General features: G+C 39.2%; 1 protein-coding gene across 8 annotated transcripts in view; it reads right to left on the bottom strand.

The window, feature by feature from the left end:
- The window catches only part of nrxn2a (neurexin 2a), a 120,344-nt gene that overhangs the window by 40,598 nt on the left and 52,416 nt on the right, over nucleotides 1-27,330 (bottom strand). For 6 of the 8 annotated variants that reach the window (XM_079355421.1, XM_079355419.1, XM_079355422.1 and 3 more), the window contains 8 exons: nucleotides 25,759-26,142; nucleotides 24,724-24,927; nucleotides 21,586-21,612; nucleotides 17,094-17,213; nucleotides 16,619-17,000; nucleotides 15,467-15,657; nucleotides 14,670-14,843; nucleotides 13,544-13,663 (listed from right to left, as the gene is read on the bottom strand). In XM_079355421.1, coding sequence (XP_079211547.1) covers nucleotides 13,544-13,663; nucleotides 14,670-14,843; nucleotides 15,467-15,657; nucleotides 16,619-17,000; nucleotides 17,094-17,213; nucleotides 21,586-21,612; nucleotides 24,724-24,927; nucleotides 25,759-26,142 — 1,602 coding nt within the window. The remainder of the gene's footprint in view (nucleotides 1-13,543; nucleotides 13,664-14,669; nucleotides 14,844-15,466; nucleotides 15,658-16,618; nucleotides 17,001-17,093; nucleotides 17,214-21,585; nucleotides 21,613-24,723; nucleotides 24,928-25,758; nucleotides 26,143-27,330) is intronic. The other 2 variants (XM_079355423.1, XM_079355420.1) reach the window with 1 other exon arrangement.

The raw sequence follows: 27,330 nt of genomic DNA on the forward strand, positions 1-27,330 counted from the left end.
AACCACCAATGTGAAACAATTCATGGATTGTATCTCTAACCACTCACAGCACTGATTGTGCACAGAAGCCTCTTGGAGAGCTTTTAGCCCCACTTTTATATCATTTATTGCCGTAATTACATGTGTTCTCTGTTACTCCACCTGCAGGCTTATCATGATTGCTGTTACTCCTGTCTTAGAGAAAAAGCAATTTTGAAAATGCCTTCTTTCAATAAGTAGCTTTTTATGTGAAAATGATTACAAAATATACTCTTTAACAACTTGCATGATATTATAAAATGAAGCTCAATTCTGCGATTCAAATGGACCCTCTATGGATATGACTCTGTTCTAGCTGGAGAGGCAGCCTTCTGACCAGCTCTTATCTTTGTTATTATGGAGTCTCAAAATGCCAGTGGCTGTTTAAATTGGTCATCACAGCAGGGCTATTTCAGGTTCAGATGCAGCCTTCATGGTAGCTCTGAAAAGGGAATATTTCATATTGTTTTATTGTTTGTTTATGATTCTGCTTTAGATACTGTCTCCTCGGTCTCCCTCTGACACACAAAGACAGAGAACGCTGGGATGATGTATTGATCTGTGTTTACAGCAATTTGGTTAGGCAACAAATTAAAGCTGTTTGAGATTTTGTGGGTTAGCAGAGGAGATATTGCCGGATTGATGGATAAAAACTGCAAACACAAATTAACACTGCTGAAAAATGTTACCAAACCATAAAGTCTGACCAATACTTTGAGCAGCTGTGACGTAAACAGTAATCAAGTTCTACATTATTAATTCATCTTGGTGAGGAGATGGTGAATATCGCCCTCTCTTACAGTATGTGTACAGACAGAGAATGTAAATAGCTGTATATGTCTCACATATCGGGGTATTCTTTCACTCGTGTTTGCCAGGTACGTATTGATGTGTAGCGATATAAATTTTTCTGTTCGTCTATTTTGGATATCTGAACCCTACAGAGAATATTTCTATACTGAATTGGCTTTATGAAATTATAATAATGTGCTATTTCAATAATATCTTTTTTTTTTTTAGTAACCTGATTGTTAAACGATGTATTTCAGCGGTGTTGGGTCACGTGTTTGTCTCTGTGTGTTTAAGATGGCGACTCTCAAAATACACCTTCAAGTCTGAGGAAGAGCACGTGAAATGTCATTTAATAAATCCTTCCAACGGGAGCGTCTCGGTGTGCGGATCTTGTTTTTGCTTTCCTTACATATTTGTGTTTTGTTTTTGTACCAGCTCCCACTGAGGGATATGTGTGTGTTTTTTGTTTTTTTGATTTTTCATTGAGAATATTGCTTTCCAAGCACAACTCTTTATTTTCTGAAACATCTCTGAGTCTGCAGCCTGAATTGACAGGCCTTGTTATGAACTTTCAATGTCTTGCATATACATAGACTTATATTTTACCAATTACAAAATCATTTTTGAAAGACTGAGTGATTGCACACATTGCACCTCTTTGAATTGTACACGGTTTCTTGTTATTATATTTCACACAAATGAATAAATAAATAAATTAGAGATTTTTCGAACCTGTGACAATTCCAGAGCAATTCTCCCTGCAACCCATTTTAAGCACAACACTGATTGATGGCATTACATGTTTTAATCCATTAAGAGGGATGCAGAGTTTGGGAGCGGCGTCTTGTGTTGAACTACATAAGCTGTGTGAGGTTTGAGACACAGTTCAGTCATGAAATGAGTCTTTTCTGCAAGGAGGAGCAGTCGAGGATGTTGACATCAACACTAGAATAGAGTCTGTTACATTTAACAATACAGACAGTTAATACGGCGTGTTAAGATAACACTCAACGCACATGCACATAATGAGTCTTTAATGAGTGCACTCACTCAATACGTGTCGGATTCATGGGGAGAAAACGACATCCTCCTGGCATAGCTGGATTCTCTTAGGTGAGGTGTTTTAGTTGTATTGAATACTCCTTAAATTGAGGCAAAATCAGACAAGGGGGTGAACTGATTTACCTAAACATTTAAATAGTGCTGTAGTCAATACCACACTTACCGTGACCGTGACATATCTGAGAACAGAGTGCTCCGAGACCGAGAAATGAAGGAATCAAGACTGAGTCAAGACCAAAACCAAGACCAAGGCAGGGCGAGACCGGGACAAGACCAAAACCACAAGTATCAATGAAAATGCATTGTCTTGTGTGCATCGGGCGTGTCACTCACTTAGACCATAACAACCATGAATGTTACGGTCAGTGTGATAAAAATCTAATTATGAATGAACTGAAGTTTTCTTCTTTTAGAAAGGAGCATTTTCCTTATAATCACAGAGAGGGAGAATAGCAAATCAGTGGTTGGTCTTGAACAGTCTTGATTTAAAATCTGCAGTCCGCCCCATCTAAGACTGAGACAAGATAGAGTAAAAATGCTTTTGATTCCCAGACAATCAAAAAGTGACCAAGAGCGATTTCGAGGACTACAACTTTACAATCAAAAGTTTTTAACTTAACTGTGTCACGATACAGATGAAACTATAGGTTAGAGCTCCTATATTTAACACAAGAGGAGAAACTAGGTTGCTATAATATTAACAATAGTACAATTACACTCGATCATGGATGGACTTCATGGGCGTGTGATTACAGGATAGAGTAAAGGCATACTGGAACCATGGAAAGATTTTAACAAATCAGCTAATGCTTCAGATAAAGCTGAGAAATGTTGGCTTTGATTTGAGATTCTGGGATGGTATAATCTCTATTGGAATGACTTTGCAGAAGTTGTTGTTAATTACGATGTGCTGTAAGTTCTGTGAAGCTTGAAATAAATGAAAACCACAATGCATCTGGTATTCAAAGTGAGTCTAAGATAACACTATTTATATAAGTCCACAAAGTCACTGTTGTCTCAAACTGAAGAAAACTGTCTAAAGCCATAAAATGAATTTGTACAACTGATATAGTAACAAACACTGGACCTTCCTGATCTTACAGTTGCTGCAGAGGGATGTTAGATTGCATCCTGTAACTTCCAATCTCAGACAATGTAACAGTGGTTTGAAGTCCTTAATGGACAGAGTCAGTGGATTGTGTTTTATAAAGGTTTGTATATTTCTCTCTGACTCTGTTAGTCAGTGTGACATTGGCAGAAGATTGAACTCCCTCTCCAGCAGTCAGTGTTTGCAGCGTGAGTCATAAGAGACCGTATCTAATCATGAAATAACCTGTCGCATATCGGAGAGAAACTGGCAGCATGGCTTGTATTTTCCAATCTGTTCTACATAGCCCAGCATAGCCTGTGTCTGTTTGCATTCTAATGAGCTATCAGCTTGCATTAAATAATCCTGATCCGTGACACTTCACCCAAAGGTGAGAAGAGGTCAGAGACACTATGTTGAGTGGATTTAAATGGCGAGCAGGTTTTTTTTTTAGAAGAGCAAATTAGTGATTTCTGGCTAATGAGATCATTAAGACACTGAGAACATCCACTGTTTGTAGTTTATAAAAAGCCTTTTATTTTGACCCTGAAAATAACAGTAAATGGCTATTCCAGCAGCTCTGTGAGTTTATACTCTAGTGATCACTGGTAAAAACAACAACAAAAAAAATTGAGGGTTTTTTTTGACTGATGATTGTGCAAGATAAAAGTCAGAGATCACCAAGTTTAAGATCATAAGATCGACATTTTCTTTGAATTACCCAAGATAAAAATTAAATATCCTTTTGTGAGGTCTGATCTTTGCCTTCTACTCGCGACAGCTGCTTGCATATGGTCGTGCAACAATCGCAGGGAATAAACGTCACCATTCCCAGCAGCTCGGTCAAGTTGAACTCTCACGATTATACCCTGCTGCAGTCACACATAAGCTCACTCGCACTTACTAGGAGGCTCGCATCAAATTCTGTTCGTGTTCACACATACAGAAAACTTTGCGCGAACAAAGCTCTTGTGTTGATTCAAATATTTTAACATTGTTACCTGTGTTAAAAATCAGACTTCAATGTTATTGTTGATTGGTGCAATAATGCTTCATGGTTACTTTAGGCCCCTTTAAGCTATATTTTCAGTTATACAGTAGACTGAATTGACTCCCTGTTATGAGAAAGGGTTAATAGTACTATGAATGTACATGTCAGCTAACACCTCTGTTCACAGCTTTCTGCAGCTATCACCTACTTTTAGCAGATCAGAAGAGTGACAGAATTGCTAAACACATATTTAACCCCAAGGAGAAGTAACAGACATTCAAGTTTACATAAAAATACTGTTAAAAAAGGCTGTAAAGGCTTCAAAATCTTCTCTCCACAGTGTTCCTACACAAGAGGTGATGTAACATCTGACTCTCATACCCTGCTCCCACCTTTTAGTGTGATCAGAAGTGCAACCCACCGTGTAACAAGTGCTTGTTAGACGTCAACTCTAACATTTAGGTGTGGTTCAGTAACATTTGAACCTTTTTTCCCCCCCATCATTTCATAGAGGATAAAATCAACAAAAAAAGTATTTGGGGTGTGAAAGCAGAAGGACTGAACAGAAATGCAGTCAGTGTAAACATGAATACCTGATTGTCAAGAGTATTGCCATTGAGGAGACTGCCATAGAGAAGCTTGCAGCTTGAGTAATCTACTCAGTGCTGTGTTAGAACTGCTTGGTGTTGGCTCGTACTGTATTGCATTTCTGCAGTAGTGGCATAAGGGTTTTAATAAGAGCACATCATGGACCAATTATTATAACTACTGCTTCAACTTCCTGCAGCGGGAAGACAAATTATGTTTGTGAGGAGAGGATGTCTCAAGAAGCAAAGCAAGAGATTCTCTGGCCCAACTTCACCGACTAACAAGGTGCATGAAGAGAGAAAAGGCTTGAAGAGGTCAAAACACTCCAGCAACACTAGAAGTGTGAAGATCAAGTTTATTACGCTGTGGCGTTACAATACGTCTTGGCTTGTGGCCTTCGTCAGACTCATCCTCAGAGGATATCTCGACATGAACTTAGATAGCTTCAACTTCCACATTTCAAATTAACATAGGAACCTTTGTCACTTGTAAAAAAAAAAAAAAAAAATCAATAACACTAAATGTTTGCATTAGCAGTAATCGACTTCGACATCTGTTTGAGACTATAAATGTCATGGTTTGGTTTTGTTCTGTATTAGTCCTGTTCTAGTTTTCATTATTTCCCTCGTGTTCTGTGTATGTATGTTCCTAGTGTGGTTTACTTTAGTCCTGAGTGTGTTTCCCTGTATCCTTGTGTTCTTCTATGTTGTCTGTAGACTTGTTTTCCTGTTACTTGTGTTTTCGGGTTCTTAGTTTGGTGTATAATGTTTCCTAGTCTTGTTTTAAGTGTTTCCTGTTATATTTTGTAATATCTTGTTTTAGTTCATGTCTTTTCATTGTCAGGTTTTACTTTGTACATGTCCTCAGTGTTCTGGTCTTGTGTTCTTTGTTCCTTGTGTTTCCCGCCTTTGTGATTACCCTGATGTTCCTCACCTGTCTCGTTAGTATCACCTGCGTCTGATTACCCCTTGTCTATTTAGTCTCTGTGTTTGCCTCAGTTTCTTGTCGGTTCATTGTCATTGTCTTGTCTTTTGTCGTGAGTAGTTGTAGTCTGTCGTTGATCGTTTGTTCCCTGCCTTTTGGATTTCGTGTGGAGTAAGTTTTTGTTTTGTGTTTTTGCCTTTTGATTTTGAGGCTGCTTTTTGTTAAATAAATCTTTATTTTCTGCAATTGGGTCCTCCTCCCTGTTTCCTACCTGCTACATCGTGACAATAAAGTGTCCAGATATGCGGAAGTTAAATAGTTGATCTACACGGTTTCAGGATTTTCACTGTGATGCTAATATTAGAAAATGACGAAAAAAAAGTGCCAGACAATCAGAAAAATGTACTGGCTTAAATATGTTAATAACGCCATCACACCAATGTTCATGAAACACCAGACTATCAGGTGATGGTGCATCTGCTATAACACTCGACTTGTCTTTGTTTTTGGTCCTCAGTGATCTGTTTCAGGTTATATGAACTGAAGTCCCTCAAATCCTTTATTCTGTTTCTCTGGGGCACAGTTGGGGTTACAGAATAACCTTTCCTCCCCACATTTAACTACATTCATTTCTAATTGTTTTAAAAAACATTTGAGTCAGAGCATCAATGCCTCCTTACAATGCCTCCTTACAAAATCTGCATGACTGAGGATAATCTGATCTCACGATAACCCTTCTCTGAAATCCTGATATAAAATGTTTAATAGAAATAAGGAAAGCACAGGTCATTTCTTGATTCATTCAATTATGTTCTCGGTATTTAAACAATTATTATTAAGGCATAATATTGCCTTTCAGAGAAAAAACCCTGAAAGTACCTCACCTAAGGACAGCAAAGACGTTTTAATGTGAGAAGCTGCAAGGACTGCTAAAATAAGTCAAAGCAGGGATCAACCCTCAGGTGCTTGACTTCGCTTCACATCAACATAAATGTCAAAAGTTTTCCACATACGCCTTAAAGGGTACAAAGCTGTAAAAACGCTGTGAGTGGTCGGACATTGACCTGTGCTGAATTTCACTGGAGCATGAGTCTTGTGATTTTTTTATTTTGGCAAAGAATTACAGAGATTAAATCAATACTTCTTTCTCATGAGTTAACTTTAAGAACCCCACGAGCTTAGCCAGTCAATTATACCATTTTTTTTTTATTCCACCGTAATGCTGCTGTGGGGAGCTGCGCCAGCAATCCTGGGCTCTGGGTTTCCATATGACTCACACAGAGCGCAGATTTGGCAGGGAATATGATCATGATGGGATACACTGTCTCTATGTTGAGTAAAGCTGATAAAGCCAGGTGGCTAAGATGATGCCAGTGGGGAGTAATGGCGAAACATGTAACTTAATAAGTAAAATATTGCACAAGAATTCATGAAGCACTAAACTACAATGGATTTTGTAAAAACAAGAATATTAAGTTTGTTATCATTGGTGATTCATCTATCCGTTACCAACTCCAGCAGGCCACATGCAGCTTTATGTTCAGCCTGGAAACACAACGACAATTTAAAACAGACGCCTCCATGTCAACGGTAGTTCAGATGTTGCATGTCATGTGTCCAAGAACATCAACTTTCACTTTTTAAAACTATATCTCACCAATTAGAGATAACCAATAGGAAAAATCCAAGTACTCTTGTTAAAAAATAATGATAATCAAGGTTGTGACACCATGTTGACTGAAATCATGAAGATGAATGAGAGAAGCTTTTAACAGTTGGAAAATGTAATTAGCTTTGACAGAGTCATTACCGTAGTGTGAAAAGGTATCCAGTTAACAAACACAAAGGACTTTTTTATAACAAAAGTCAGTTCTCAGGTTAAAACTGGATCAGTGCATATTTGCATAACAAGAAAACAAAACTAAAAAAAACACAACAAATGATAATTATAGGGTCACACAATAAAAACATCACACACTCATTTCTGTATACAGATGAGTAAGTGTCTGATAATGTGTTACGTGGGAGGGGTATAATTGCATGTATGTTATATAAAGCAAGCAGGAAGATGAGATCAGTCGGGATTTGGACTCGACCCCTCGAGGTTAAATGCAGGGAGTTCACTCAAGGTCAAATGCTCTTTCGTGATGATATCCTGCATGCATGGAGTCAAGTATAGCAGGTGATTAGATGATGATTTCAACAAACTATTACCTAGGTATAAAAAGACTAATATGTGCAAGCTGTACTCAATTTGTCATTTGAGTATGTTGGACTGTGAAATGAATATAGGAGGGACCTTCATCCGACTTCATCTACTTCTCATCTACTTGATCTGTAAAGCACAGCATGTTCTCTTTCTTTGTTACTCCTTATTGAGGAACCCTGATGTGATTTCATGTTAAACGTCAACGCTTTACAACAAGTCGGAACAATCAGCTTCATTACAAGTTTGAGAGAAGGAAGAATGTTAAAGTTTATATTGAAACAGTCAGAGCGCCACGGACACACAGCACTGTTCTACCTCACAGGCTCCACCTATCCTCTCTCGCTACAGTAAGACCTCTGTTACTACCTCAGATGGTAGCACATGTTGGATTACTTCGTCCCCCCATTATTTGTTTCAATGACATTCATGTTGAAGGGGAAACGTCATGCCTTGAACTGGCAGTCTGAGTAGAGCTTTCTTCCGTTGGAGGTGGGGAAAGGCTAAAATGAACGATAATGGTATGCAAGGTGTGAAATACGGAAGCAGGAATGAAGTATTTAAACACTGAAAAAAGGAGAGGTTTTAGTTTGAGAATGTTTTAAAGCAAGAAGAAATGGATTTTTCAGCCGTTTCTACCTGATAATGAAGTGCAAAGGATGAGTCAAAGATCACACTCTGGTAGTCAGTAAGATGCCAAAGGTAGGCACTCAGTTTCATGTCACCCAGTGCGGAAAAAAAAGGAATGACTCCAGATTTGGTCTTTTTCAGCTGGAGGTTATTAAGTCATCCAGCTGCTCGAGTGAATGGCCCAGACCATTGGATTAAATGGCCATTAAGCCTTTTTGGGTGGGTTCCCATGATATGAGTATCACTGCGTCTTTCTTGAGCCTTGGTCCAAGGGCCCGAGACTAAGTCTGTACTTCTACCCTAGATCATCCTTGTGGCATACAGTATGGGAAGCACTCACAATCGACAAGACTCCATCTGAAGGGAAGGTTGAAGGAAAAATGTGATTGGATTGAGCACTCAAATTTAGACACACGGTATTACATTCACAGAATATGGATACCAACAAATGGTGTTTTTAAACATTTTCCTTGAAGTAACTAGTAGTAAAAAATCTATGTTGCTCTAACTGTAGCATGCGTCAGCTTGGATTTGTACTTGCAACCTGCATATGTGTATACGATAAGCCTAAAACCAAGAATCCTTAGATAACTACAGTTACTACTCTGTATGCAATTCAGCTCCTTTGAGGAAATGAAATGAGATCATAGCTTAGGTACAGATAAATGAAAGCGAGATACGACGCTTGCTAACGACCACATGAAACAGAAAAGGAAGACAATTGCTCAGCAGAGCTTTAGAACTGTACCTGGCCTGCATGCCTGGAGGCTACGGCCTCAATTTTCAGTTTGCCTCACTTCCATGGGAATTAAACAATTCAAAGGAAATGTTGACTTACAGATTAATAGCGAGGGATCCACTCTGCAGAGCGCTGTTGGGTGCTCGCACTGTGGTTAAATAAAGCCACGTCAGGTGGAATCTGACATTCTTGTAAATTGTGTGGGTGCATATGTTGAGACGGGGTGGGAGGACACAGAAGATGTTAAAAGAACGAGACAAAGGAACAGTTGTGTCACATTAACTTCAAATTAGTGGCTGCCCATTGCGCTTTAAACAACATTGTTTTTATCATGTCATGGAATGAAATGCATTCGTCACAGCTGTCACTGTTCTGATTGGCTAGATGGAAGTTAAGCCAAACTGCTCTGTGCTGTACAATCGGTTTACGCTACATTGCACTACTTACAAAGACACAGTCACATCAGCATGAGCAGGTAATAAATAAGACAAAACAATCATGCGTAACTGCAGAGGTTAACCAATAATTACTCCGTCCATATGTTTACAAGGAAGAACTGAAAATTGAGCCCAGAACATCATTATATATCTCTGTGACTTTGGGGATGAAACGATGACCTGGAGGTAATTAGCACAGATGTTTGTAGCATACATAATAAATTGCTTTCTGTATATGAATATAAATATACTGGGGTGCAAACCACCAAAGGATTCTTTGTTTCTGCACAAGCTTCTTCACTTCAGCTTTGTTTCTTTTAAGGATATTGACTGATAGGGTAAAAAAAAAAAAAAAAAAGAGCTCTCTTTTAATTCTGATTTGCTGGATTGTGTATCTGACCTTTTGGTCCGATTAGATAGACATGGAAGAAGAGAAAAAGTGGGAGGATTTTTTTGTGAGGATTTATTGCTGGCAAGACAAACACGGCAGCAGATTGTAGCATGGATGAGACAGACCATACCGATGTTTCAAAATCATCATCCTGCCTACATATTTATTTTTTGTTTGGACATTATTATCACATTTTCATTTGTTTTAATGTCTTTGATGAAAGCTTAATGTGAAACTGGAGGCTTGTTATTTCCTCCGCATTCCTCTACGACTGATATATTGGTTTGACCTTTGAGATATGCCAGCCATGCCATTTACCACCTGCATGATGGAGAGTCGTCCCTGAACACCGCTGGATGAAAACAAAAATGCCACAATAGTATTGAGAATGGTATGTTTTCTGTTATTTGTTCATTAACAGTCTTGAGAAAGCATGTCATCCTGAATGTGTCCAGACAGTTGCACACTGTGTAAAACATTCTTGCTTTTATATTGCTTTGTTATCTTACAGAGAAACTTACAGGGCAGTTCATTGTAACCTAATAACAGGAATAACAGTTCAGGAAGGCTGTTTCAATTATACTTTAAAATGCTTTCTGTTGGCAGCTCTTGCCAGAAGATTTGGTATTTACAAGTCATATTGACAGACCCGTATTTTAACACCATTGGATTTGAAAATTCTGCATTCAATGCCCTTCAAGCAGCCAGATCTCCCCTCTGACTCTGGCAACCAAATATTACTGTACATACATTCATGTTTCGCAACACTTGTTCAGACAGGGTGCTGTGAAGGTTTAGCCTCAGGCAGCCATTTCAAATTCTTGCTCAGATGATGGAGCTTGCATCAAAGCAGCTGCAATTACAGAAGATATAGCAATTCAAGTAGAAAGTCTCAGATGTATTTTATATGATCTTGGGAACAGTTTTCATGGTCTCCTCTTCGAATTGTGATTGGGGTTCAGAAACTGCATACCAACATGTAATCTCCCTCTGAGACAATCTGTATCAAGTTTAATCAAGATAAACATGTCTCCAAAACACCAACAAGAGCTCACTGTCTACACATCAGGAGATTAAAATGGACAAAGGAAAGCATTGATTAGGAAGCTGCTGCATCACATTGAAATAGTTTAGATGTAAAAATGCATTTTATTCAAATTTAAGGACGTATAAAGCTTTTAATGTTATGTTGTGAAGTTCTACTAGAAGTGTGATAAAGAGCAGCATGTCACTGCATGAAGACAGCATCTATAATCAGCGACTGTTGTGGAAAAGCTTTCTGAAACTGCAACGTTTTTTTCTTTTTTGTCCCATTCATGTATATACAACACTTTGCTTTTAACACATTATAATGGTAATCTTGTGTAAAAAGTACACAGAACAATCTAAACTAGGGCAGCAAACTTTGTTGAGAGAGCCGTTTGAACCCCACAATATAAATTTCATCCGGGTGTAGTCTTGGGACAGAACTGGATGTAATAGATGAAGACTACAGAGGACACAGTATTGATCCTCAGGTTAGATCAATAGATTACAGCAGCGAGAACATTTGGTTGTGCGGATATGTTTGTAACACTGGAAGCAAGCAAGCGAGTTAGTGCTGCAATTTGGTGGGAAAAAAAGGAGAAGGGAAAACCACTCCTTTAGATACCAAGCTAGAGTAAATAACAGCCACTAAATAATCATAATAAATATGTCATATACTTATATACGCATATACGCACCCTCACATTGTTGTCCCCTGAAAAGGGAGAGGTTTTTTTAGTCATTGTTACCATTAAATTATCCCTAAATTTCCCCCCTGCAGAGTCTAATGCCTTTTTCAATCTTAAAACAATACCGCGGCACATTTCAATAATGATCACCACAAAGGCACAGTTCTTGCAGTTATTGTTAATGACTGCAGCAAATGAAGCTTCACTTGCCATGACCACTGGACCAATACGCCTAAATGTTAATCTCTTGCTATTATAAGTATAGAAAGCTTCTGGTAAAATTCAAGTCTATTATTTTGGACAAAGAGGGCTCTGTGATATTGAGAGAAGCAATCAGACGAAAGGTTTTTGATACCTGCTGCTATAAATGTTTCAATTTGAATTCAATTGATGGCACACTTACCTACTATTCAGTTTGTCCAAATGTACGAAAAAACATCCCAGAACCAAGACATAAAGACACGTTTCCTTTCACTTTCTGTAATTGTTATGACTACACGTTAGCTCTCGAACGGTCGTACGTACAATCTCATAAAACAGGGGACTAATTGTATATCAAACAAAGGCATGTTCTCTGGTCCGATCAGAAGAGCCTCGACATATGACTGAAGAAAGAACAATAGCTCATGTTCTTTAGTACCTTATCTGTCTCAAGTCGGCAACATCTTTTAGGGCCCGATTCTGATTCCAAGTCTTAGGGAGTGATATATTGCTGCTTATGAAATGTCTAATATCTGTTTGCTTTGGCAAAACTCATGCCAATTATCATTATATTTTAACAGGGAGAGAGAGCACTAGACTCAAGAACTGGATTGAAGCCTGAGTGAACGGCAGGTTTTGGGATGTTGTTTTAGAACTTTTTCATTTGCTTCAAATGTTAAGTGCATAATAAGTAAAATGTATTAATTTTATCAAATGACTTTTCATCTTTTGCATCTTGCCAACGAGCTTGCAAAACTCTGCAGACCACCACGCACTGTCACCTGTTCAGTTACATAACTAACTTTACTGACAGAATAAACTTGCTAGCTTCCACGTCAACATAGCAACACAGACCATAATAGTAGAAGTGATGTTGTCAAGGACAGGAATATAATGTTATGGTTTCATTTTTACACATTATTCATGCAAGTATTTCAAAACTCTGCTTGGTTAAGAAACCTATTTATGGGCCAAACGATAAAACATTCTGACAAAATACATGAAATAATGATACCAAACAAGCTGTGAATCTTTGCAATCATGTTGCTCAAACTGCTGCAAATCTGTTTTAATAGATTTTCAAAACGTGAACAAATAAACCTGTGGAGTTCAGGCTCGAATGGACAGACAACTGCAGTGATGTGAATGGATTGTGTTGCTTCTCATGTCAAAGGTCACTTGTGTTTGTTTCGTGGAGTATTAAAAGAAGGACAGAGAGAGAGATGAATCTGAAAAGTCTGCAGGTCATTGAACCAAAAAAATCTAAACAAGTTAGAGCAGTCTTCCACACCAAAAGGTCACAGATCAAAAAAGTTTTAGTGATTTCAGTTCCCCCACCCACCCCAGTGAAACTTTATCTTTCACCCATGAAGGCCTGAACATTCCTCTAAACAGAGCCCACCAATAGACTTATCTATAAATATATGCAACAGGTCCAAAAAGCCACAAAGGTCGAGGATTTCAGATTTACTCGGAGACTCTTATCAAAGACAGACCACCAAACTTATTGAAACCAACTGAGAGTAGAACTGAAAGGATCCCTCTTAGTGGGTGGGAGAATTAAAAAAAAAAAATCTGTCCTGTCTGACCTATTCTTAATTTTTAACTAATTGAAGACACATGATTCTGTTAATGTTTTTGTATGAAATATTTTAGCATGGTCTGTCATGATTAAGCCTGTTTGGCCTCGCGGGGGTAACTAAACTAAAGTGAATGTTCCAGAACATTCTACCCAGCCAAGCGTGACAGGTGCTGCACTTACGGTCGTTGCAGAACGGCCCCCCGTAGGTTGTCATGGTGCAGTCACAGGAGAAGCCCTCCCACAGCTGCAGACACACTCCCTGATGGTGGCAGGAGTCCTCTGTGCAGGTGGTGCTGGGCCCTGCAGGGGGTTGACAGCACATATGAGCAGGTGCTGTCTCTTTATTTTAAGTAAGCATCTTCTATGCTATCTAAAGGAATAAATACTTAATAATAATGGGACGAGTCATTAGTGCAAAATATGACTAAAGATAAATCTTTTAACAGACGATGTTAAGGAGAAGTGGTTTTATCAACTGGACATGTGTTTTACAAGCTCCCAAAGAAAGCAGGTTAAGCAAGACAACATGGCGGTATGAACAAGGTCATTATGACTGCTGTTTAGCTTTTTACTAGCTCTTGTATCATGCATGTGATGACAGGTTTCTGGAAGCTGAAAAACAGCAGAGACCAGAGGTAATGTGAGTCCTGATGTTTTTCTCTTGTCCTCTCTGCCAAACCAAATCCACTAAAACCACACAGGCTCTAAAGTAATAATCAGATATGCTGTGCAGAAACACTCTCTCAAGAGGGGGATTAATACTTTTTGTATTTATTTTGGAGACCACTGTCAGGCCACAGTCATTTTCTCATTGTCACATCTCAAGCTGACTTTGCTCATTCACGCTCCAGAGAGGAGGATAACTTTTGATTTATGAGACTGCATGACCTTTGCCAAGTGTCACCCTCAAGCCAAACAATTGGTACACTTATATAACTTTTGTCAAAACTGTTACAACGATTCCCATAAAAGCTTAAAACTAAGGGTTAGTACTTGATTTGGTAAAGCCTTGGCAGAAATCTGTGCTCTGCTGGGTGTCTCAAGAAGATGTCCTACTGAGTAGCATGACTTATTGTCTACTCTGATGTTATAACACATTAGTGTATATAATCACCAGTTAAAAACCCCCAGAATGTGCTCACTGGCCAATCATAACAGAGCATTCAACAAAGCGGTTTTATACCATAATAAACGCACAGTAATGACTTTTCAATGAGGTGTTGCTCTGAGCTTCTCTGAAACATTTAGGAGATCGTATGAAAGGAATGATCCACTGCGTGTTTCAGTTGTGTGTTCCCTGCCTCACCTCCACAGCCACGCTCCACATCCCCCACCTTGTGGAGGGCATCAACCAGAAGGTCAGGGAGTCTACCGTTCAAGTCCATGGATGCTAGGCAGCCCTTGTAGCCTTCCCGGGACGCTATTAACCTGGGCAAGCTGCTGTACATGCTCTTCCCAACGCCGCCAATGTACAGCTCTCCTGTGAGATACAAGAAAAAAAACCAATTTACTTAATGATGTAAGAGGGTATGGTTCAATTCTGATATACTGAGGGATCATTATTATCTCATTTATAAATCCCTTCAACCAAAACATGAAAACACTAAATAGATTTATATAAAAAACAGACACTTTCAGTGCATTAAAGAGTCATTTTTCATCGCTGAACATACAACTGGAGCAATTATCCACTCTCAAAAAGTTGAATAGTACATGTTATACTCCAAACTGTGAGATAGCAGGAAGACTTAATTGATGTATTTTTCAGTGCCCTACAAGAACGAATATGTCAGGAGGTATGAGACTGTGCCTTCTCAGGGCATCAAAGTAGTTACCTTTGGGTGCATCGGCTTTGGAGACAATTTTGAAAAATTGCAGGAGAGACAATCTGACTGGGTTATAAAGCCACAAAATAAGACTCTTTCTTTCACCCTGAGCATCTACAGTATATTTTGACCACTCACGTCTCTATGTATCTCAGCCAGTGGACTTTTTAGTGGCTTTATATGGAGTAAGTGTCCAGGTATTTATCTCCAAGAACAGCCTCTGTATGAATTTACAGTCTTTGCCGATTAAATGTTTTCAAGTGTTAAAATGATTTACCTTTCAAATCCAAGTTACGGGCTCCATTGGCATGTTGGGTGACAGTACGGGAGTCAATCTTCAGGATGTGCACATTGTTGTTATCGCGCGAGATCACCACATTGTGCCACTGGTTGTCACTGAGCGGCTTGTCTGAGTTTCCCTTCATTAGTGAGGGCCCATTTCCCAAGTCAAAGACATAGTGAATGTACCTAAAGGACAATGCAGAAGTTCACATTAGGCACTTTTATGGTGACTTTGACTTCTCCATGACATCTACAGTATATGGTTTTAAAAATAACATTACCAGTTTTGGTTGATTCAATAATTAACATCCAATGAGTTATTACCATTATGTAATTCCAGCAGGTATCAAATTATTCTGCTGGAAAGCAGAGTGGTGCAGCTGTGTGCACTCCTGCCCGCCAGTCATTTTTGTGATACAACCACAGAGGGGGGTCAAAGTCAGAAATCTACTTGAGCTATGTTAATGTCGAAAAATATAAAAGCAAGTAAACACACGCAGTAAGGCAGAAGGCATGACAAAGCACTGTCAAAAACTAAACTTTGTTTGAATCAAAGTAGAGTAGCGTCTACGACAAACTTGCTACACTTCACACATATCCAAGCCTGAAAACTGTGACAAAAGTGTTGGAGGCCATTTTTGTTGTCTGTGCAAGCTTCTGCTGCCGACTCCAGAGCTGAACAAGGCCTCCTGCTGACTAATTGCTAACTAGGAGAAAGCCTGTGCAAAGCTTGACAGCGGGTGGCTACAATTGTTGCTATGCTTACTCCGTATCGGCAACCTTTTCTTGTTACTCTCCCGTCACAAAAATTATTTACACTGAATAAAACATCTGGACCAAGAATTATACACGTGCTGGGCTTATGTCAGAGATGAGTTGCACTCGTGCTTCTTCTCTTTGCTTCTCTCCCTTTACCAAATGGTTTTAAAGATGTCTTGTATTGCTCTATTGTGCTGCAGGCAGTATGATTCAGAATAGCAGCCAAACAAATGGAAAAATATCAAAGTAGCACTGTTGATATACCTTTAGTTTTGTTGCTACGGAACAAAAGACTATACATCTAGAAAATCAGGGATATATATATAAATAGTTTGCCCCTGTCCTAAATAGCAAGTTATATATTTCCTTCTGACATTTAAGTACTTACCCTTTGACCAGCTCCACCACGATGAAGTCACTACCGTCTCCAGAGTTGTAAAGTATCAGGCCATCAGGACTGGTAGTCTTAAACTGGAAGAAAAGGTGCATTGAGGCGTAGGCCTGCAAGGTGGAGAAGGCCAGGTAGCTCGCTTGGGTAAGAAAAGTTACAGGATTGGCCACAATATGCCTCATGCCAAATCGAGCATTCAGCTCGCAGTAGGATATGTCTCCATTCTTGCACTGGTCGAGATAGAGCATCCCGTTGAACGAGAGCGATTGCAGGTGGCCGATAAAGTTAGAGGGCATCACAGAGATGAAACGCCGCTCGGTCATAATCCCCGTCTCGATGTTATTGAACTCCAGGCGGGTGTGGGCTCCAGTCATATGGCCTGAGAAACAAAACACACAGCTCAAATTGCAAACACCTATCAATGTCTGTATTTCTTCAAGCACATCTCTCTTCTTCATTTCTACAACAATACCTTCCACCGTCACGTTGTCCACAGAGAGCTGCAGATTCTTCCCACGGCGGACCACCTTCACAGTGTGCCACTCATTGTCATTCATCTTCTCGCCTACGAGGAGTATCTCCGGTCCCTTGCCTGAGAGGGGGGAAGCGTCAAGTGACAATCATACCACATGAGCCCAGTACACTAACTCTATTATACACATCGGAGCTCTCAACAGTAGAAGCACTTTCTACGCAGAGCGCATGTTTATTCCCTTACAGAATCACTCACACAGACAGCTATTAACATTTACCAGCAGCCAATAATTTACCTCCACCCAATACACATCAATAAGCTGAAGTAGTAGCTAATTTCTTGATGTTGAATTGCTGAGGTGTGAAATTATTTCTGCACTGAAACTGGTTTTTTTTCACCCCCACCCCACCCCACCCCCTGTGTAGGGCTATTTCATTGATGTCTACATGTGGGTAATATCAAGAGGCTGGGCTCAAACACACAGCTCGAAGTTTCATAATTTCTTATCTTACTCCTCTCTCGCTGGTTTCAAAATAGGTCACAGTGCAGAAGCTTGCCACTGCAGCACCGTCATCCCGAATCAGTGCCTATGCAACAGGCCGACACGGCAGTTCAAAGGAGTTCTGACATCGCTTGGGAAACTAATTGGCCATGCCTAAGCTGACTGCGCCTTTAGGGGTTTGTCTGTCTAATTGAGCTCAGGGTGCATGAGAATTACAGGGGACGTACAGAGGGCAATAAATGGAAAACATCAACTGGTTTCCAAACACTCCCCTGTTTTCATCCTGGGGGAAATAAGTCTGCGAAGGGAGACCTTGTCCGGGGCTGCATATCAAGTGTCTACAGCACGCCGCATGATACCTCCATCCACCTGCTGAATATCGACTACGCGCAGCAGACGGATCAATCAAGCCAAAGCTAGTTCTAATGGATTTATTTGTGTAATGAAAAACAAACCACTCTGAAATCGTATCTAACACAAAACAGAAATGTTTACTTTGTAAGCCGAATTCCCTATCGTTAAGACGCGGGTGGCTTACATTTTTGCTGAAATGAATGCATCTCAACTCTGCCTTTCAAAGGGGAGCTTCCCTGCCATCTAACGTGAGCATCGTATTCAAAAAATCACTCTTAAAACAGGCGTTAAAATCAACACATCATGTGTTCATTTTTAACACATCTGTGTGTCTAGTTAAGGACAACACATTTTGTGTTACCATTGTGTCAATAGTTTTAACACATGCTGTGTGTTAATATTTCAACACATATCAAAATGAACACAAAATGAACACAGAGGTGTGTTATTTATATAAATTGTTTTCCCTATCTTTTCTTTTTCCTCCTATCCTGATAACAAAACAACAATACCTCACATCTTACTCTCGAGCGTCTGGCCATTTCTTTACATTAACTGGGCATTGTAAGAAATTTTAAGACAACTTTTTAAATGTTAAACGTATTAAAAGTTATAGTCCCACATCCAAACTTGACCAATTGTCTAGGATGACGTCACTTGAGTCAGTGTGGACTATAGGGTTATTAAGGGGGTAAAATAGATTACCAGAACCCTTTATAGCCCACTCCTCATACTTTGTTCATGCTAGCAACTCGGCGCTATATTAGCTTTAGCTTGCGTAACACACTTGAATCTCCTGCCAACTGTTGGTGGTCTAATTGCATTGTGGGAAATGTATGCTTTAGTTTTGGACTTAATATTTACTGTCTACGGTTCTATGGAGATTAGGGGAAGGACAATGAAAAACAGATTAACAGATTCTGTATAAACTTAATGAAACACACTTTCAGAAGGTTATTAATATAATATGAAGAGTGTTACGTAGCCTGTTTTTCACATTTATGATAACAATCCTTCTCTAACACAGTAAGCAAAATGGTGGACTATAACTAACTATTTGAAATGTGGAATCCTTTCAGATAGCTTCTTCTTACATTATCAGGTTCAAGATAACATTCACAAGGTCTATTTAAGATTACAGTGAAAGATAAATTGGATTTGATTTTTTCCAGCCGAAGTCTAATTTTAAAATCGTGATGTGATATAAGTCGGCATTATGAGTGAGCCAGTACTTTGAACGCAGGATGTGTGTTTCAATTAAAGCACATTATGTTAATTCAGCAGAACAAATGCCTCTTTGTAAAGTGTGTAGTGTGTAGTGTAGCTTATTCCCCAGATTCCCCTCGAATTACCCGAGAACATTGCGGCAACATTTGTTCTTACAATCATTACCCTCCCACTGACAGCTTCAAGCAGCTGCTACAGATGTGCAGTCTTTCAGATTTCATCAAATATAAGCTCGCTAGAATCCTCGCTTTAGAAATCAGAACTCTTCAGCTTGTACAAAAACTAGTTTTTATCCCTTCAAGTTGTCAAAAAAAGGACAGGCTATTTAAAAATCAAGGGATTATGTTTTAAATATGATTGGCTATATATGACATCAAACCTTTGGGTTTATGAAACATAAAATCCATCAACTCATCAGCAGGTTTGAGCTCTGAATAGGTCACTGATGTAGCATAGCTATAAACAATGTAATTGATTGGGAAGGTAATTGATTTTGCACTGGATTGCAGCGAGTAATATTTTATTTTAATGATACATGATGGTACAATGCCATCTGCTGGTAGATATAGCAATTTTCAGGGCAGATAGCAAAAGTAATAAAGAACAAACATTCTCCTTTAAGAAGCCTTGTAAAATATATTTTACTATTTACAGAACATATTTAACTTTTTAATGGATGCAAAAGCCTGGTTATGAATTGCGCTCCAGCAGATTTGGTACGTATTTTAAAAGAGACAGCACAGGCACAGCTTACTCTAAACATCCACCCACTCTCAGGCATGAATGCATGAACAACTCACACACAGTACTTACCTTGATCGGAGATAATAAATGTAATCCATCAAACACAATGGACTGTTGCATAGACTCATACGTGCGTTGTAAATCTGTCAGACAAAAGGGACCTTTTCTTTGCTGAAGGCCAGAGTTTGTAATCCAACTTTTCTTATCAATAGATAAACGTGAGACGAATGACAGTTCAGACTGCAGATTATTGATTTTTCTATTGTGGTTGCTTAAAAGTTAAAATATGTTTGAGAGGACATAAATGTGTGTTGCAATCCGCTCCTTTCATTACTGGCCTGCATGTGTAGAACATCATGACTAATATTAAGGCTGCTTTGCTAACCATTGAGAAATTGAAAGTTAAAACGGTAATTTAAGAGAGTCTAGGAATTATTCATACATGACAGGATGGAAGCAAGCGTTCAGCCGACGCTCGATTATACAGATAACATTTATGTGCATTTATAAGCCTCCTCTGCATGAGATGATCTATATCAACCTCTCCAATGGAAATAGGCTTTTATCTGTTTCTCACATGGCTCCATCTGAACCAAAACTTAAATAGCTTTTTTCCTCAGTATCAGGCTAGAGCAAGAATCTACATCATAAATTCTTGCATCAACGCATTACAGCCTAAAGTGGCACTCCATTTCACTACAGTGTAGAATACTAGAAAATCAATTGTGTTTATAGAGAGGAAGCCTTGGGCATTCATCTGCCTTTTAATCATTGGAGCCAAGTTGCTCATGTAAATAGCCCTGCGGTTCTTGAAATATTTGATGGATGTCCTTGTCTTGTCTTGTCTTCTCTTGGGTGTTTATATTCCATTCAGAACTTGATAGCACAACTGGTCCAAGACTCCTCTTTAATTATTGTCACCAGTGTATCCAAAGCACAATATAACACTCTGCTGATGTACAGTGTGATGGGTAGTTACATTCAGACCCATTATTTCAAAAAACAAATTATATTCTATTTTAAACACCCCTAAAATTGGCTTAAAGAAATGCAACAGGCAGCTCTCTAACATATTCTAAAATGTCAAACAATGGTTTTTATTGGCTTGTCTCACACTGATCTAGAGATCTGTGCTAAAGTTTTAAACGAAGCTTAGCTCTGCCGCTGCAGTGTGATTACTCTGTAACAGGATCAAAATTTCCCTCTAAACAGAGTGTGCGCACTTTCTCTCACTAAAGCTAATTGCTAATTGTACTTGAACTGTTCCTAATTATCAGCTATGTGAGGAAATTGGTCACAGACAAATGAATGACAGCAGCTAAACACTGGGCTACTGTAGGTCAAATTTAGCTACATTTGATTACGATATCATTAAATTACAATAATGAGAAAATGTGTAATTTAAATAGTTACCAAAGTGGGGATTTTATGAGTGTAGATCCAATTATATTAAACTTTACAACTGCTTGCCACAATAAAGTCGAATTCTGGGTCTTATCTTAGTAATAATGCTTGTGAGTGGAATTAAAGCAGCTGCAATAAACACGGACGATTGTGGGGCAAAATCAATGGACTGTGTTGTGGGGAAAGGAGAGGCATGTTTATACCACAGTGCATTTTCTGTAAAGCATGGTACAGTAAATAAACATAGGAGACACTTACTGAGATTACAGTCTATCCTGATACAATCTGGTGAGAGAAAGAGTGAGATGGTGAGATTAAAAGAAAAAAGGAACAGCACAAAAGAGGAGAATATTTCACATCCTTCAAGGTACATTCTGCAGACAGTTCAGTGCTTTTTTAGAGCCCACCATCCGGGGACAGCCTCGAGAGTCTAAACCGCCACTTTCCTCCCTGCAGTGTACAGTACATAACACTAGAGAAAGGAAACATTGAGTGAATGGAAGAAAAACCCAGCATGTGACTGGCACTGCAGGAAGTATAATAGACCAGATCGAAGTAGGGATCAATAAGGGTTTTATTGACCATAAAAGTAGAGGTGCGGCAGTTTTATTTTTAGTGTCACTGTTGGCTCTGATCTAGCGGCTTACATTCAGTGTAAATGAATGTTTCAGATAACTTTACTGATGGTTTCTCTCACATGCGCGTATGGGTAATACACCAAACATGCAACGCAGTGAGGAAAACTGTTTGAAGCAGATAAGAAAAATGGGACCTGTGCTTGATTTACTTGAAGATTATAACATTTTTAATACACTAAACCACCTTTAACCTCATCCAGAAAGGAAGCAAAATCCACTGCATAAAAAAAGAGAGAGAGGAAGCTTTTTAAAGAACATTTAAAGTTACATCAATTACAGGAAGTCTGAAAAGTTTATATGACGTGAACAGCTTCCAGTCATTAGCAATTATAGTTTGTCTGACCTTTTGACATTTTTGGCACCTGAATTATGTTTCGTTAAAGATAATGTACTTGTACTTTCTTAATACTCCTGAAAAATCCATAGATTTTAATTGAATACGCCGAATAAGATGCATTACTTTTGAACACTAGACCTTAAACAACACTGCCTTAAACTTTGATCTGTCTTGACTGTTATACTCAAACTGTTGTTTACCAAAAAAAAGCATCCTGCGTCTTGTTCTACGGGCTTGGAGATGATGTATTTTCAAAGGTTATATTACAGAGGAAAAGGGGCGATTTGCACATCCTGCAGCCACAATGATCCTTACACCATGAAAAAAAGAAATAACAAGAGCACGACTGATCTTTCGCGAAAATTTTCTTATGTTCTCACCAGTTCATTTTTTCCAATTCCATCGGCAGTATTCACATTTTTGGCCTCAAAATGGATTCACCCACTCATTATTTGCCTGCCCTGAATAATGAAATCAGATCATGTGACTCTACATGTATACATTGGTGTAAGTCATGTGGCTGAGGAGTGCTCTCAAGCTGTCAACCATCACAGAGCAGTGGATACAGACAGCCAGAGACCAGAGAGACCTTCTACAGTGTGTGTGTGTGTGTGTGTGTGTGTGTGTGTGTGTGTGTGTGTGTGTGAGTGAGTGATCATCCCTTGCGTCCTCTGCTCAGCGAGGCAGCTCTCACCTGGACAGGCCAGTAAATGTGAGGAGTGGGAAGTACAATGGTCATCTACAGTGTAAGCAGTCAAGGTGGTAATATCTCAGCGATATAACAGATCTGGTCTCTGACTGCCTTCTCCTTGAACTGCAGACAAGCCATTGAAGGGCTGAAAGAGCCGAGAGGGTCAGATGGGACCTGACCATAGGATGAACTGAGAGAGAGAGAGAGAGAGAGAGAGAGAGAGAGAGAGAGAGAGAGAGAGAGAGAGAGAGAGAGAGAGAGAGAGGGAGAGAGAGGGAACATACACACCTACAGTTGCTTAAAGCACATCAAAACCATTTAAAAAAAAACATCCTCCATTTTTTAATCTTCTTCAAAGTGTGTTTTAAATTAGATTTTAGATGGAACCGTCTTGATTTTTGTTTCTCATCAATACTTCAGTTGTGTAACATATCTAACAATCAAATAAAAGTGATTATGCTCCTCTTTTTAACACATTTGCTGGGTAGCAAAACGGTTGAGCAGCATACTTTATAACTGAGTTATCAGAAGGTTGGATTACAGGTGCTCCTCTTGATCTCTGTCTCCAAACTTTAATTAAAACTGTGTGGGTTTTTTTCCCCCAGTAGTGTTACTATTCTAATCTAAAGGAGAAATATAGCTGACGAAGTATCCTAGTGGAATATTTCAAAACATGCATAGGCTACTGTACAGTAACAGAATAATGTCCACAGACTTAATGTAAATGTTGTGTGTGATAATTCTCATTATAGAAGAGTTGGATAAGAAATAAACAGAACACAGTCAAATCTATCTGCAGCCAGATAATAATTATTACTTTTCTTTAGCATTAAAGAGAAAATGTGGTGTATGACAGAGAGGTATGAATCAGATTTTTTTCTAGGTCCCAAGTAGTTGCCAGGCAACCAACAAAGATTTCAGGGAATTATAGTGTATTGCTAATAATAATCTGATACCTAGCCACCCTATAAACCAGTGAAGCTTGTATTTTTTTCTTCTTAGATTATAAAATGGGAGCTGGGGGGATACAGATTATTTTTTTACCTTCTGATACAACTAGGCTTTATATAGTTTTTTTCCCCACAGCTTTTCTGAAGCTAAGCTAACACACTGCTGGATGCAGCTTTATATATGAGAGATGTATCAATTCTCTCATTCTATAGGCTACTGCGTCAGAGCACAAAAAACACATTTCCTGAAAAGATTACACTTGTCCTACAAATCCAGTTATTAGATTTACCTCTTTTTCAGTTTGAAATAATCTTTCAAGATGATATAATATTTATATTATAGAAAATAATCTAGCAATAATTGAGTCTGTAAATTGACACTATTCTTAATGTAACATTTATAAGGAATTCAACATATCTTCAATGAAACAACATGAAGCCAAAGAAGCACTGGGAAAGCTTTGGGAAAATGGTTCAATTTATATCCCAAACATTAAGTCTGCATTTCATTTTACTATTACTTTGATTATTAATTGATTCAACCCAAAACAACATTTACTGAACTCGAGTTAAATAGAAATACTTTGGATAGATCTGGCCTAATGTACCAACATAAAAACCTCTCCGAGGATGTGCTGAAATCGTGTTTAAGCAGCTGTAGAATTGTGTATGGAGATGGGAATGGGAGAGTCTGAGACAAAACTGATATCAAAAGAGCTTGTGAGGTGACACATCCTAAAAGGTCAACTGGCATTATCCGCATTGCCACAGCGGCATTACCCAGATTCACAGTGAGCTTCACTCTGCCTCCATCCAGCTCCAGGCGCAGGGTGTCGGCTGATTCCTGGGAGGTGGTGGCCATCAGCATCCCAAAGGCCCTCTGGGACATGAAGCGCAGGGACACATCCTCGGCCTCTGTGTGTACCGTCCTTGGAAGTACCACCTTCAGATACATGCTGCCGTCATAGCTCACCATTGTGGCCTCTGAGGATTACAAGGAGGAGGCATTATCAGACAATGAACCCCAGGGGGAATCCCATGACAAAATGAAAGAAGAGGAGGTAGAATCTATGTAATGGACCCTGATTTCTGCCTTAGCTTATCTCAGGTGCTGCATGATATTATTTGAGATTGCAGTATTCATCAGCTGCAGCAGATGGCAGAAAAAGCCTAAAGCACACGAAGACAGACAAGCAAGATTGCAGCAGCAATGAAATTTACGAAGGATTTATACCCATCATAGCGCAATACAAGGGGGATTTTCATATATCCCTCGTACTATTAGCTGCCAATAGATCTGTGTAATTTGGTCTCTCTGTGAGAGAACCATCTGCATGGTGTATGCAGCGTGATTCAGGCCGAAGCAGCACTACATTTCTAATGAAATGTTCACAGCGTTGGCAACCTTGTGATACTGACAGTTCATTAATGAATCACTATAATGTAAGAAATACTAGAATCAGTCCTGAATGGTTTGAATGAATAAAACAAGAATTGTCTTTTGTCTTGTTATTGTGAACAGGGATGTGGAAGAAATGGGGGGGGGGGGGGTTAGAGCTCTAATTTTAGTAGTTATGACATAAGTGTGTAGGTGATCAAGCTGTGATTGCAAATTATTGTGGTATAGTTAAAAGGTCTGAGCAAGAAAGCCTGTTAATGAGATTTCTTTGTTTTTCATTTTTCCATTCTGAGCAGATTCCTCCAGCCTCGAGACAGCCATGTTAATAAATAAAATACTGGCCAAAGTGTGTTAAGAGCTTTGCAGCACTATTTTAAAATCACTTATCCTCTCCCATCCTTCACAGAAACTCTTACCTTTCTCACAGCTTGGACCCAGGTAGCCAGTACCATTGCAGTCGCAAATGTGCCGGTTCCAGCCCTCCCTGCAGAGTCCCCCATTGGCACACGTGTCTCTGGTACACCTGACATGAGTCTCTCTGGTGCAGAGGTTGCTTACACCTATGGCGCTCTGAATCTCTGCCAGCCTCCAGAGGTTACGGCTCTGACCGTCAATGAAGAGGTCCCTTACACAGCCCACGTAGCCGAGGCCCAGGGATGCTGTCCAGACCTCAGGGGGGAGTACGAGGGCCTGGCGGTCTTCTGGTAGACCTCCGAGATACATGTCCCCATCTAGGTCAAGGATCTCGCTGCCTTCATTAGCAGAGAAGGGGATGCTCTGGCTGTTCACAGAGATAAAGCCTGTAGGGCAGGCAGTGAGTCAACTTACACAGTGTTTTTGTTGGAGAAAATGAAGACAGGTGTGTGTGGGTTGTGCTAAGTGAGAAGTGAGAAAAAAACTGTGAAATTGAGGAAGTGGGCACTACTCTCGGCTTGTCTTAAAAAAAAAGTGTGGATTAAGACACAGTGCTGCCAGTCCTTGGCAGTTGATTTTTTTGAGCAAAAGCAGAGGCTATAACTAAAACTTTAACTAAAAAAGTGAGGAATTATAAATTGTAAATTTAAGCCTGTTGAGAAGGAATATATGTATTTATAGATATTCTGAAGGAGGGTATAAGGAAGGAGTTGTGTGTCTTATACTAATAAGGCAGACATTAAAGGCCCATTTTAGAGTTTGACTACAATTTGTGACTTATGAAACAAGTTACCAGAGATTTTAAAAAAGTAATTCATCGATTATGACTCACTAAAAATATCCTGGTGATTAAAAGCAGATGTGCATGCATGTTTGGCTGCATAGAGAGCCTATCTAACTCCATTCATACAAGCAATTTTAATCTCTCTTAAGATAGGTCATACTATCACCATGTAAGGAATGGAAAATTGCAAACAATTGAATTTGTACTTATGTTGGTCCATTGTGAAAAACCTGTATAAACGCAGGAAACTGTTTTTTATGTTGCCAAAATAATTAGTCAGGGGAGAAGCGCTTTCTGGATAATGATAGAATAAGTTTGAATAATCAAATAACAACAATTGAATATTTTTGTAGACTACGTGTATTAACTTTCTTTCTTTCTAGTCACTAATTCACAGATGTTTCTTGCATGTTCAGGGTATATTCAGAGTAAAAGCAGAGAGGGAGAGACCACGAGGAGGCCAACAGTGCTTGGAGAGTAGCTAGCATGGAGGTGAGTGCAAACATGAGCAAATATTGACAATTAAGACCAAATAATGACATCACAACACTCTATTCCTGATGTGGATTCAAAATGAGTAATTACTCTCAATCTGCCTTCGAACAGCACAATACATTTCACCAGTGGCTGAAGGCTCCTTCTACTGAAGTTTTACTCCAAACTTTTGATAACCTGCTTGACGATAATGATGAGAAATTCTTAGTTTAGGATAAACATTGCAAGGGAGTGGATAAATTCTAATTTTAGCCGCTGTTAGAGTGCAGACTTTATCATGTTATTTTACAATATT

Source organism: Symphodus melops, assembly GCF_947650265.1.
Source record: "Symphodus melops genome assembly, chromosome: 11".
In the NCBI taxonomy this organism is placed as follows: domain Eukaryota; kingdom Metazoa; phylum Chordata; class Actinopteri; order Labriformes; family Labridae; genus Symphodus; species Symphodus melops.